Source organism: Balaenoptera borealis (assembly GCF_965194805.1).
Source record: "Balaenoptera borealis genome assembly, chromosome: 11".
In the NCBI taxonomy this organism is placed as follows: Eukaryota; Metazoa; Chordata; class Mammalia; order Artiodactyla; family Balaenopteridae; genus Balaenoptera; species Balaenoptera borealis.
The window spans coordinates 26,310,698-26,325,520 of NC_138868.1; the positions used below are offsets into that span (position 1 = coordinate 26,310,698).

General features: G+C 38.2%; 1 protein-coding gene across 14 annotated transcripts in view; it reads right to left on the reverse strand.

Annotated features, from left to right (window-relative positions):
• TCP11L1 (t-complex 11 like 1) overlaps positions 1-14,823 on the reverse strand; it is a 30,570-nt gene that overhangs the window by 14,328 nt on the left and 1,419 nt on the right. For 5 of the 14 annotated variants that reach the window (XM_082343788.1, XM_082343791.1, XM_082343794.1 and 2 more), the window contains 5 exons: positions 14,460-14,547; positions 12,844-13,027; positions 4,350-4,482; positions 3,035-3,155; positions 2,067-2,287 (listed from right to left, as the gene is read on the reverse strand). In XM_082343788.1, the coding sequence (XP_082199914.1) occupies positions 2,067-2,287; positions 3,035-3,155; positions 4,350-4,482; positions 12,844-13,003 (635 nt within the window). In that variant the 5' untranslated portion in view covers positions 13,004-13,027; positions 14,460-14,547. The other 9 variants (XM_082343797.1, XM_082343799.1, XM_082343800.1 and 6 more) reach the window with 5 other exon arrangements.

Here is a 14,823-nt window from a genome sequence, read left to right on the forward strand (position 1 = left end):
AATAAAGAAAAAAGTTTTGTGCAGAGATGTGCACTGCAGGGTTAAATACTAAATAACTATACATAATCTAATTGTCCATCTTAACAGAGAAACAGTTAATCATATCTATGTGAATGAATATTTTGCAGCCACTGAAAATGCTTATGGAGAGTTTAAAAAAGTAACGTAATGTAAGTTGGTTATAAAAGGGCAATGCAAGAGATCCTTGTGGTGTTGGAACTTGTTCAGTATCTTGAGTGTGGTGGTGGATATTCGAACTTAGGTGATAAAATTGTATAAAAGTTACTATACATAAACATATACATGTGTATACAGGAAATCTAAAAGAGATCAGTGGACTGTATCAGTGTCAACACCCTGGTTCTGATAGTTTTGCGATGTCACCACTTGGAGAAGCTGGATAAAGTGTACTGTATTATTTCTTACAACTCCATGTGAATATATAATTATCTCAATGATACTTTCAATGAAAAAATAAGTGAAATAATTAGGGTGTAATGTTAACAAAAAAAAGTCAGGCTTGCAGTGCCCACCGGGAAGTCTTCTTTGGTTCAGCTGAAGTCAGACTCACAAGACGACAATAAGCCACAGGTTTGGCACCATCTATTCACACAGCTTGCCAACGGGGCGGCACCAAGCACTCCTCTTCAAGAAGAGTTACAATACAGTCATGAATAGACAACTCAGAAATGTGGGAGCACCCTGACTTAAAAGCTCATAATCTCCACAGCATGCCTTCTAGGGTCTCTATGGGGGGCATGCCCAGTTATAAAAGTTTCCCCACTCACGGAAGCATCAAGTATGATGTGCCATCGAGTATTTATAGTTCATTATCATTTCTTTCTGTCTAGATGCAATTTACCAGTTAGAGGTCATTTTCCCCATAAGCAATGTTACCTAGTAGTATTTTGATACATAACACCTTCATCTGTTTACAGGAAAACAGTTAAGCAGTTAACCAAACGTCAAATTCTCAGGCAGCATCATGTCAATCCTTTGCCGATATTAGCATATAAATTATATAAATTTGATCACAATTGTATACATTTAAAAATAAACATTCAAAAGACTAAAGGAAGTTAACATGGACTAAACGTTAGTTAATAGGATTATATTAATGTTAAATTTCTTGAATGTCCTGGTTGTATTTTGATTATGTGGGAGAATATCCACATTCTTAGGAAGTAGTTGCTGAAATAGTTAAGGGTGAAATGTCATAATATCTGACATTAACCATCAGAAGGTTCAGGGGAAAAAATATACATACATACGTACATACTCAATGTGCACATACTCAGTGTATATATAAAAAGATAAAGCAAACTGACTAAATGTTAAAAACTGGTGGATCTATGTAAGGGTTGTATGAGTGTTGATTGTATTGTTTTTGCAACTTTTCTGTAGGTTTGTAATTTTTCAAAATAAAATGCTGAGGCAAAAAAAAACTTAAAAAAATTTATATATCAATATGACAATAGTGATTGTGCCTTTGTGTGGTAAAATTATGGGTGAATTTTTTCCTTCTTTCTCCTTTTCTACAGTTTACAAAATGTTTGCTTTTTTAAAAATATTTCATGCTTTTTTGTTTCATTGGATTTATATTGATTTTAGTAAAAAACGGATTTGAATTTTAACATTTTTAAAACATATGCTAATTATCAGTCTTTACCTTGACCTGCCTTCAACCAGTTAAAGAGTATACAGACTATAACCTCACCCAGAGTCTCAAGTTCACTGTCTTTTTCCCCTTCCTTCCTTCCTTTCAGCCTTCCCTTTCTCTTCCCTCCCTTCATTCCATCCCTCCCTCCTTTTCTTATCATAATCATTATTTTTAAAAAATACAGAACGCTTCACGAACTTGCGAGTCATCCTTGCGCAGGGGCCACGCTAATCTCTGCATGGTTACAATTTTAGTATATGTGCTGCCAAAGTGAGCACAGCAAAATATTTGCTTTTTAATTTTTTTTTTTTTTTAATTCATGAATACCTACACTTGAGGAAGTCTAACTCTGAAAATAGGCTCTGTATTTTAGGTGCCCTGAAGGTGATTAACACAGTGCCCATACCTGAAAAGGGGCACTATTTCCTTAAGGTCCTTTAGTTTCTTCACTTCCTCATCTCGAACAGGTGCGCACAGTGTCCCCATCATGCCAATAATGAATTCTGCCAGCTTGGAAATGTCCAGGGCCCCATTCTCTGCCTCCTGCTTTATCAGATCCAGATCCAAGACTTCTGTTATCTGGTTTCTCAGTCTAGTGTGACCAGGCAGCAAGAAAGATAAGAGTGTCTACAAGAGAGCACAGCCAAGTTTAATCAAAGCTTCCTAGTCAGAAGCCATTTTTGATTATATGTAAAGGAATTTACAATTATTCCAATAAGGGCTTACCAACTGTTATCGTAATGGTGCACACATTTTAACCTCTTATTCAACAAATCGACAGAAAAACATGTTTACAAATCATTTAGACTAGCTATTTAAGCTTCCATTTAAGCTCTAGGTAGCAATCAACTGGACGCAGTAAGAAAAAACTGTTAAAAGTGAAAAAAAAAAAAAACCCCACATTAATTAGTGTGTGCCTGTGAGCTAACGACAGATGGCAATTTCCACAGACACATTACTTCTTTGGAAAACTGTTGCTAAAGGTGTTACAAAAACAGTTCTACCTTTCACTTAATGCCTTCTCTATCCCAAAGACTGAATCGCTTTTTTGGTCATTATTTATTGAAGGTGTTTATTAAAATTTTTATAAATTATCTATATTTTATAAAATAACTTGTTTTCTTTAAATAATTCTGTTTTCAAAAATATGAACCTTCTTTTCATTTAGAAGAGTAATGCCCTCAGGTTATCACAGCTTCTTTGAAAATTTTTAAAGGGCAGTAAGCCACAAATACCCTAAATCCACATTTCAGCAAGCAATTTAAAATCCTTATCCTTCAATATCATTAAAGCCTTCTGGCACAGTAACACAGAGAGGTTGAATAAATACTCCTAACACACGAAGAAAGCACCACGACTTGCTCTTCGCCTCACCTCTTTAATCTCACCAACAAGCTTGATGGCCCGGTCATAAGTTGGGGGGTCTTCACTTAACTGGACACTCAAGCAATCCCAAAAAGCTTTATGTACAATATCCTTTACTTTCTTCTCCAAGCTGGAGGCAAATGGAAAAAAAAGCAAAAGCAAATAAAATATTATTGCCTCAAACTACTTTCAAAAGCACAAATTCTACAGGTTTAGGGTAAGAAAATTTTTTTAAATTATTTGGATGAGGGAAAGATTTCCCAGATATACCTAAACCAATCACATACTTATTTTTAGTTAGTGATTTATTTCAATGAGTACCTCATTGGAAAGAATAACTTTTAACTGATTTGACAGGTGACGTTAGTCCAAATAACAGCCCATAACAGTGCCATATGATAAAAAGAATACTGGAAAGTTCAGATCTGTTAATTTAAGTTCCCCGATACCAGCAAGTTTCCTAAGATGTTTATGATTAAGTAGTTTAAGACTTTAAACTTTAAGTTTGTTTCCTAAAATTATCCTATTCCCATGTGACATATTGGACAACTGTTTAATTAGGTACCAAACTACTGATATAACAACTTATATATAGCATTTCAGGAAAACCAGTCTTTATGTCATGAGAGCAAAACAAGTAATTAATTCTTCATGATTAATGTGAAAAAGTACTATCCTTGCAGAACATATAAGAAATGTTTGTCAAGTCATATTCAGAAGCCTCATGCGGGAGACACTATAGCTTGCTGACCCAGCAGCCATCGCTCCTCCTTTGTCAACAGAATCCCGATTTTTTTCATGGTACTTTCACAATTATAACGGGCAATGTTTTTTCCTTCTTGCGACAATCCATCTTTAAAAGGTGCACCTTACAATCAACAGAATTTTAGATTCAATATGATATGTGCCAGGCACTAGGTAGGGATAGAGAATAAAGCATAGTCCTTGTCTCTAAGGAGTTTACAATCTGGTGAAGAATGCAAGTAAACCAACAACTACAGTAAAATGTGATAGTTACAAAGAAGAAATGAAGGAGACAGTGCAATGAACACACAAGAGGAGGCAGCTAAACCCTATGGAGTGGGAAGAAGCTGACACGCAAGACTTCCACAGGAGGTTTCCAGACCTTTTATTACATTGTCAAGGATCAGTGGTCCTGAGATCTACTATCGAACTCTAGTAATTCCCAGGATAAGGAATATATTTTACCAACATACGAAAGGAAAAATATATTAGAATATATTGACATCAAGTGAAGGAAACATTTCCAGAACTGGGAAATGGCTTTGTTCTACCAAACAAGATAACTCAGTAACCACCTTACCTGTCTTCTGGTAATTCAACTGGTTTAATCCGAAAGTCTCCATTTATGACAATTTCATGGGCTATGGTCATGTTAGTGACTCCTTTTGCTGTCTCTAGAAGTTCTTCTACTGTCACGAATCGAGGAGGACTAGCTATAACAAAAACCCAGTGTAAGAGGTCTGTTCCTCTAGATTAGGATTTCTATTAAATTAAGGAGAAGGTAGTGGTTCTGGTACCAGCTAATAATTTCAGTTATCCCTTTACTTATGAAAATATTCTGGCAATTTCAAATAGAATTTTACCTATTTCATATTCTTTTTTTTCTTTTAACCTAGAATCCTAAAAGCACAGATCATTTACAATACTCAAAACATCTTTTTTTTTTTTTTTTTGCCAAAACTGGTCAATGGAAAATGACTACAGTAAACTAAGACTTAGAAAAACTTTTTAAAGTTACTGATTATCACCTTCCCAGCAAGCTGAGAGTTTATTTTCTAATCCCTATGCCTCCTGTCTACCCTAAATGGAAAAAAGACACCAGATTTAGGATCTTCTCTTTTGTTCCCATCAGCAGTTTACATTTTGCTCCATCGTTAGCACTGTGCCTTGAACGAGTCTCCCCAAATTAAAATAGCCTTGAGACAGGTGCTGTTTAAACAGTGCTAAAACCACTACCCTGTACAGGATACTAGGACAATATAAGAATTCTGAAGTTGACAAAGGAACAAATTAGAGTGTGTGACACAAGAATTTGTAGAATGCAGGCTCACTGAATCAAAAACCTCAGAGTCATCTCTGACTTCTCCCTTTCCACTGCGCTGCTATCCAGGTCCTGCAGATTTTACTTCTGTGTCAACTGTGGCAATAGCCTCATAACTGGTCTCTGTTCTTCGCTTTCTTTTGATAAAGTTTGAGATTTATCTTCCATAAAAAAAGTTCTCACCAATCTCCCCAGGTGTTCTAAGCCAAGGAACAAAGGGTAATTCCTACTTTTAAAAAGTCTATGATTAAATACTTGCATTTTTGGTTTATCAGTTATATCTCAATAAAGCTGGGTTATTTTGTTTGCTTTTTTATAGAAGTCCATGATAGCAGGTCTTTAGCTTATATCAGAATCACAGGGAAGGCTTATGAAGACAGATTGCTGGGCCCCCTCTCAGGGTTCTGATTTAGCCTGTCTGGGTGGGGCTGGAGAACTGCATCTCTCATAAGACTCCAGCTGATACTGATGGTTTCAGAAATCACACTTTGAAAAGCACTGGCCTAGAAGATGATTATATTAATTTTATGTAATGGTGATAAGATCTGGGCTTAAAATGAGATAAAAATGCCACTGGTTTACACCGGGTTTAATAGTTGTAAAGATCTTCCTAGGTTAGTGAAAAGTTATTTTCCCTCTTCTTTTACTTTTTTCTTTTGCTCACCAGAAAAAGGAATCAAATCTAAGAGCTGGTCATATTCCGTCTGGTAAAAATCTTTATTTACTCACATAAGGGGAAGTTGAGGAAACTCACAAAATTTTTTTCAGCATTTCCAGAGAATATTAATAAAATTAATAAAGAATATCAGCTTTGTGGATACTGGTAAAATGCAATAAATATCTAAAATCAAGGCCCAACAGATCTTTTCAATTCTCAGTATTATTTAGATGTCAATTTCTACCAAATGATCTACTGATAAAATGCAATCCCAATCAAAATCCCAGCAAAGTTTTTGTTGAAATTGCCAGACTGATTCTAAAATTTGTATGGAAATGCACAGGACCTAGAAAAGCCAAAACTATTTTGAAAAAGAAGAATAAAGTTGGAGGACTTATACTAAGTGATTTCAAGACTTACTATAATGCTAATAATCAAGACAGTGTGTGTCTGGCATGAGGACAGACATATAGACGAACTGAACAGAGCAGAGGATCCAAAAATAGACTGGTGCACACACATACATATGTATATTTGTGGTCAATAAGGCAAGATTAGTTTTTTTATCAAATAGTGCTGGAACAATTAGAAATCTATAAATAATAGAATGACCCTCAACCCTTACCTCACATGATAAATAAAAACTAACTCAAAATGAACTGCAGACCTAAATATAAAAGCTAAAACTGTAAGACTTCTAAGAGAAAACACAGACAAAAATCTTTGCGATCTTGGATTACACAGAATTTCTTAGATAGGATACAAAAAGCTTAAAATGTAAGAGAAAAAACTGATAAATTAAACTTTACCAAAAGTCAAAACTTTTGCTCTGTGGAAGACTCTATTACGAAAATGAGGGACTTCCCTGGTGGTCCAGCAGGTTCAAGACTCTGTTCCCAATGCAGGGGGCCCGGGTTCAATCCCTGGTTGGGGAACTAGATCTCGCATGTATGCCACAACTAAGAGTCCGCATGCCACAACTAAGAAGTCCACATGCCACAACTAAAAAAAAAAAGATCCCGCATGCTGCGTCACTTTGGAAAACAGTCTCTCAGTTTCTTATCAAGTAAAACATACATACACTTACCACATGACCCAGCAACCCCATTCCTAGGTCTTTACCCAAGAAAACTGAAAACATATGGCCATGTAAAGACTTGTACTCAAATGTTCATAGCAGCTTTCTTCATAACATTCAAAACCTGGAACTAATCCAAGTGTCAGTAAAAGAATGGACAAACAACTGTAGTATAACTATACCATGTAATACTACTCAGCAATAAAAAAGGAACAAACTACTGACACATGCAAAACCATGGATGAATCCTAAAAGCATTATCCCTAGTGAAAGAGTCAGATACAAAAGACTGTACAGTAGGGACTTCCCTGGTGGCGCAGTGGTTAAGAATCCGCCTGCCAACGCAGGGGACACGGGTTTGAGCCCTGGTCCAGGAAGATCCCACATGCCATGGAGCAACTAAGCCCGTGCACCACGGCTACTGAGCCTGAGCTCTAAAGCCCGCGAGCCACAACTACTGAAGCCCACGTGCCACAACTACTGAAGCCTGCGTGCCTAGAGCTCATGTTCCGCAACAAGAGAAGTGACCGCAGTGAGAAGCCTGCGCACTGTAATGAAGAGTAGCCCCCGCTCGCTGCAACTAGAGAAAGCCCGTGCGCAGCAACAAAGACCCAACGCAGCCAAAAATAAATAAATATTTTAAAAAACTGTCGCTAAATTGTTACAGCATTTGTGCACTGACGCTCTGTTACAGAAACTGAAAACCTCATTAAGTTAAACATGCCCTTTGGGAGCCTGGCAAACAGATTCCAAAATAAAATGAAGGTCTAATTCAGAATGGCTTACTCTCACCTTTCTTCACTAAGGGGTTCTGGGACCGGAAAAGTCTACACACTCTAAGAGATGCTTCCAGTCACACAAGTGGATGGACATTTATTGAGGGCAGATGGCAAATGTCACCCAAAGAGCTATACTATAGACTGAGTACAGTGAAGCAAGGGGTAAAGCTTATCTATTGAACATATTACACTGTGTGGAAATGGTTTGTTACAGTATCTTCCTCACTAGATTGCAAGCTCTAGGAGGACAGAGAACATGTGTGCCTGGTTCACTGCTGGACTCCCGCTACACAGTGTGCACTCAATCAACACTGACTGATTAACTAAATATAGGGACACCATAATTCAGTCTGGTCTTGCACTTTAGAAAGGTAAGAACTCGGTGTCACGCATCTATCTAATGAATTTCATAAGGACCTGATTTAATAAACTAAAATGCTAAATGGGAAATATTAACTGGAATAACAATTGATGTTTTTCATCTGAATATGGCAACTTTTACTGATCAACTAGGTGATTAAATGCTAGAGCAAAAGGTGCATTGTGAGCAGAGAATTAAAGTATATTAAAGGGACTTCCCTGGTGGTGCACTGGTTAAGAATTGCCTGCCAATGCAGGGGACAGGGGTTCGAGCCCTGGTCGGGGAAGATCCCACATGCTGCGGAGCAACTGGGCCCGTGCGTCACAGCTACTAAGCCTGCTCTCTAGAGCCTGCAAGTCACAACTACTGAAGCCCGCGCACCTAGATCCCATGCTCCGCAACAAGAGAGGCCACCACAATGAGAAGCCCACACACCACAACGAAGAGTAGCCCCCGCTCACCGCAACTAGAGAAAGCCCAAGCACAGCAACAAAGAGCCAATGCAGCCAAAAATAAATAAATAAATAAATTTTTTTTAAAAAGTATATTAAAAAAAACTCCAAAAAAATAAAATGATACAAATGAGTCTGTATACAAAACAGAAACAGACTCAGAGACACAGAAAAACAAACTTATGGTTACCAAAAGGGAAAGGGAGAGGGGTAGGGATAAGTTAGGAGTATGGAATTAACAGATACAAACTATTATACATAAAATAAGCAACAAGGATTTACCGTATAGCACAGAGAACTATATTCAATATCTTGTGATAATGTATAAAGGAAAATAATCTGAAAAAATATATATATATATACACATAACTGAATCATTTTGCTATACACCGGAAACTAACACAATATTGTAAATCAACTATACTTCAATTTTAAAAAATCACCATTAGAATAAAAGGGTAATATTGGTGCAGGCAAGATCATTGGCAAAGGCTAAAATCAGTGAGTTGAAGTTTAAGCAGAAACAGGATGTCTGCATAGTCCCCAAGTACTGTAAGCAGATAGGGTAGGTGGTCTCCAGAGAAGAAGAACCAGGCATGACTCTCTTGACATAAGAAGCCATTTTTTTTTTTATAAGTTTATTTATTTTGGCTGCGTTGGGGCTTCGTTGCTGTGCGAGGGCTTTCTCTAGTTGCGGCAAGCGGGGGCCACTCTTCATCGCGGTGCGCGAGCCTCTCATTGCGGTGGCCTCTCTCGTTATGGAGCATGGGCTCTAGGTGCGCACGGGCTTAGGTGCTCCGCGGCACGTGGGATCCTCCTGGACCAGGACTCGAACCCGTGTGCCCTGCATTGGCAGGCAGACTCTCAACCACTGCGCCACCAGGGAAGTCCCAAGAAGCCATTTTTGACCTAAGCCACTCTGTGATGTAAGCCTGGCCACAGTGCTTGCTCTTGAACAGATCTCAGTAATTTAGTAAGATATGCGTAACAATGTGATACATATCTTTGAGTTCTGCAGGAACTAAGGCCCCCACCCCGGTGGAGGATGGTAACTGCATGCTGAGACCCCAGACTGGTCAGAACCAGAGGAATGATGATGTTGACCTTTTTCTACATTCTGTATCTGTTACTAAAAGTTCTGAACCCAAATTCCATTACATGCAGGGGAAGTGGGGTGAAGGTTTTTTCCCCACACCACCAAGCAATTCTCTGACACCAGACGGGTGTCGTACAGTTCAACTCAATTCTGACACTATCTACCTGGAGACAGCATCAGATTCCACAGGTTAAGGGCTCAGTCCTACAAGACTGTGCCCCCTGCCCCCACCCCCACTTCAGACAACAGTCCCAAGTACAGATTGTCACTTTTTTTTTTTCCCCCTAACTGGATACCTTTTATTTATTTTTATTGCCTGGCTGGGATCTCCAGTTCAGTTTTAATTAGAAGTAATGAGAGTAAATATCCTTGTCTTGTTCTCAAACTTACAGGGAGAAACATTCATTCTTTCACCATTGAGTATGATGTTAACTGTAAGAGTCTCTAAATGTCCTTTTATATTTTGTGGATGTTCTCTTCTTTATTTGCTGAGAGTTTTTACCATAAACTGATGTTAAATGTTATCAAAATAAGTCTATTTGTTTTAAACAAACACATTATTTTGCTTCCTATGAACCAGGCACCGTTCTAAAATGCTTTACAAATAGTATCTCATTTAATCCTCTAACAGTCCTAGTAACATGAACTAGTTTTGAACTAACAGTGAATTACTATTGTCCCCATTCAGATAAAGAAATAGGCATAGAGAGGTTAAGTAACCAAAATGACATGGCTAGTAAGTAGCAAGTCACCTCTGCTTCTGACAGACTGGCTATGGATGGGAAGTTCCAATAACCTCTCTTTGCGTTCAATTAATTCGCTAGAGCAGCTCATGGAAGTCACAGAAACATTTTACATACTAGATTACTGGTTTATTATAAAAGGATGTAACTCAGAAACAGCCAGATGGAAGAGGTGCATAGGGCAAGGTATGGGGAAGCAGTGTGCCACTCTCCCAGCACCTCCACGTCTTCACCAACCCAGAGCTCCCTGAACCCCATCCTTCTGGGTTTTTATGCAGGCTTCATTACATAGGCAAACTTGATTAAATAATTGGCCATTGGCAACTGATACAACCTCCAGCTCCACCCTCCTCCCCAGAGGTGGGGGGTGCGTGGGTGGGACTGAAAGTTCCAACCCTCTAATCACAAGGTTGAGTCCCCTGGCAAACAAGCTGCCATCCTTTGGTTAGGTTACCTAGGTGCTTTCCAAGTCAGCATAACAAAAGCCATCTTTCTAGCTCTCATCACTTAGGAAATTCCAATAGTTTAGCAGCTCTGTGCCAGGAACAGGACAAAAACCAAACATGTATTTCCTATTATAAATCACAGTATCACAGTTACCAATAGCAGTTCTACCCTTAAAACATTACTCTGTATTATAGTTTGCAAGGCTAAAGGCTATCTTTTTGCTTTTAATTTGTAGAATCCCAGATGTGATTTTATGGTTACTTATAAATTCAGTTTGGGAGAAATGTCTGCAAACAGCTAATTTCATATTTTATGAATTCTTATTTATGCTCTATGCAGGCAGTGATGTCTCCTGACCTGGTCCCCAGACTATGGGGTCTTAGTTTTACCACTGGAGTCCACAGCCCTATACCTACCTATTACTACAAGGAGAAAGAGCAAGAAAGCCAGAAACAATATTTTAGGTCATTGATTTTAAACCTCATTTTGATATCGATCTCTATGAGAATTTAATGAAAGCTTCCATGACCTTCTTCCTAGAAAAATGCACATACACACACATGTTGATACACTTTTTTGACTGCTCCTGGGTTCCCCAACTCTTGATCATGGGTCCCAGGATAAGTTGCCTTAAGGACATAACCATATACAATTTCAGATAGTCTAGTGTTGGCCTGACATTAATTTGGAATCATGCCATCAAACTGACAGGATGCCAAAGACAAGGACATAAATCAAAGAACAACTGAAGATCTAAACCAAAGGTACTTCTTTACCAGAAACTGCAAGTGATAAAACTACCATATTGGCCATAGACAGCCACATTACAGCTATCAGTCCTCGGTATCTTTAAATGCAACAGATGGGGGAATTCCCTGGCAGTCCAGTGGTTAGGACTCTGCGCTTTCACTGCGCAGGGTGTGGGTTCAATCCCTGGTCGGGAAACTAAAATCCCACAAGGCGTGTGATGCGGCCAAAAAAAAAAAATTTTTTTTTTATAATAAGTAAATAAATGTAACAGATGACATGTTAGTAGCAGTAGTATTAACAACTAATGTTTACTGAGCATTTATTATGTGCCAAGCACTGTTCTAAGGGCTTTACATGAATTCATTTAAACTTTACAACGACCCTAAGAGATAACGTGTATTTTCCTCATTTTAAAAACGAGAAAACAGATGGTTTCTAACTGTACATATTGGAGACAAGGCCTAACACATGCATGATAGGCTGTTATTAACAGCATGTTTCCTTCCCTGAACACAATTTGACCTACCTAGCAGTATACTGATCAAAATCTATGTGATAATAAACCACAATAAAATGGGGTCCACCAATGTTTGCTATAAGAATACTTTGTTGACTAATAAATTACCTGGGAGGGGCTTTTATCATTTTAAAAGAAACACACCTTAAACCCCAAAATGTTTGTACTTCTTCCAAATATGAAGGATTACTGATCATCTATACTTTAAAGAGATAACATCAACACTAACATTCTTAGACTATGACACCCCCTCTTAAAACTTTCATTTTTGCACTCACTTCAAAAACCTTGAGTGTTCTTAATAAAAGACATGAGTTGGAGCAACCGCTGGGAATGCATGCGGAAACTGCCACCCTTTCATCTACGAAGCCTGCTCCCTGCCAGGGATCTGAAATGACTTCACCACACACAGTTAGCAAAGTGAATCCCCTCAGCCTCGTGGGAACTAAGCCCCCAGGCAGTGAAGTTAGGGTGTGGTGAACTCACTCACAGTCAAAAACTTTTTTTTTCAACCTGCACAAGCACAGTCCTGGCTGGGACCTGCCTTGGGCTTTTCAAACACTCTTTTAATTAAAGCTGCAATTTGCACTCAACCTTCCTATTTCTCAGAGCATTTCAGGCAAACTGGAATGTCACTGAGGCTGGAGGAAAGCAGGAATATTCTGGACATTATTCTAAAATTTTAATTTCTCATGCAATTGAAAACCCACAAGTGACTAGGCTGTCAGTTGCTAATGCTAAAATGTTAATTATTGGCAATGTTATCATATTATTAGAACCTAGTTCAAGGCCACATGTACAAGGAAGCATAATAAAAATATCATCTGAAAACAATGAAAATATTGCTTCTAACCAAAGTCAAATGTGCTTACAGTGAGGTCTTTGCACTCTTTGGGTGCTAGGAGAGCCCGACTTTATTTTCTGTAAAGCTTCATCAGAATCTTCCACAGCATCTTCAAGGCCTTGCTCAGAATCATTTGATTTTGATTTTCCTTCTTCATTTATATTGGACTTGTCAAGGTTTTCAGACATTCTCAATTAAGTTCATTCACTTTCCTAGGGGGAAAAAGAAAATGAACCAAAATGTTCTTGCTCTGACACTAACTAGCAGTGTGACTCTGGACAAATGATTTAACTTCTTTGGCTTTCAGATTTCCCATCTGTAAAAATCAAAGGGCTTGCTAAAATCTTATCCAGCTATAATATTCTACTTCAATGATTAAACAGATCACCTGTAAAATGACACTTGTAACTATCAAATTTATGGACCTGTACCTCAGAGAGTAACAAGTTCGAATACCTCTGTCCCAATCTGAGTACCATGTCATGAGAACACAGGACCTTAAACTGTTGGGAGGTAACACTATAAATTGCCTGCTTCTATTTTAATCAAAGAGTGATTCAATTCTTAAATTCTTTACTTTCAGTCCTGAGAAGTGATAGGAAAACTCTGGAAATAATGCTTTTCATCGGGCTTCGAAGTAAATATACACTAGGCTGAGGAGTTGGTTCCCTGATCCTATTATGTGGATAAAACACCTGGGGATGACAAACAGAAGACAGAATCTCATGAAGCATTTAAGAAAAACGTGTGGGGCAAATTATTTTTATTAACTCCTTGCCAGTCAGCAGGAAAAAATGGTGAGTAAAGTAGGAAGTTGCAGACAACCATAATGTATGTGGTTGGGAGGGATTTTAATTGTCTTAGTTGCTGATTAGAAGAGGAGTAACACTTAACACGCTGGTTTGGGCCTGGTTAATAAAGGCCTGGAATAGTAACCTCTTAATTACTATAAATGGTTTTTGTCAAGTTTTTTTCCCCTAGAGTTCTCTATTCTTAATGTGTTTCCAAATAAGGGCAAAGAAAGACACAACATTTTCTGCATTTATAATACTGAAAATAATTAGCATTTGTACTATTAGCACTTGGAGATCACAAAACATTTTCATAAGCACTAACAGACTTTATTACACACCTGGATGTTAATCCAGGGATCAAAAGAAATGTTGACTATTTTCAGGAGGTTTGGGCAGACTCTCTTCTGTACATTAGAAGAGAAGAATCACTTGATATAATTATCTGAACATCAGATACCCCCATTAAACAGAATGAAGTTATTGGAATTGACATTTCAGGCCTGTATTATTAATATGAAGGTTGCTTTACTGTAGTTCCCTTCTACCTTCTAGCAACCCACTCCAGACACCCATCTCCTCTGTCCTAAATCCTATCTGGCTCTGGAAATGCTCCAAGACCCAAAAGATAACATTACCAGCATATTCTATGAGAAAGGACCAACAAAAACACGTCTAATTTTATCCTCTTCACATGCTGGGAATTAGCTCAGAAGGATGAAGTAACGCATTCTGTGCAATAAGGAGGAAAATCAGGATTTCCAGGTCTTTAATACTAAGTTTAGTAAACTAACCCATCCTTGTAAAATTCGGCTCATGGCCTACCTCCTCCCAGGTCACTTTCCAACCTCACCAGTGTTTGCACCTTTCTCTGAACTCCTGTAGGGATGGTTATTAGACATCTGGCTTTCATCACTGCCTTAAATCCAATTCAAAATATCCTGATTTAAATAGGAATAGAACGATGAAAAGGCATGGTCTAGAGAGAGAGAGAGACATTCTTACAAGGAAATATAGTGAAACTTGAGCGTTAATGGCATTATGAAATCACTAGGGGAATACAGCAGGGGGAGAAACTAATTCTGCCTGGAAGGAGGTTGAGATAACCTTCCCAGAAAAGGTGACATTTGAGCTTGTCTTTTTGAAAAGAGTAGGATTTCACCCAATTAAAAACCATCTGGAGAGAATTCCCTGGCGGTCCAGTGGTTAGGACTCAG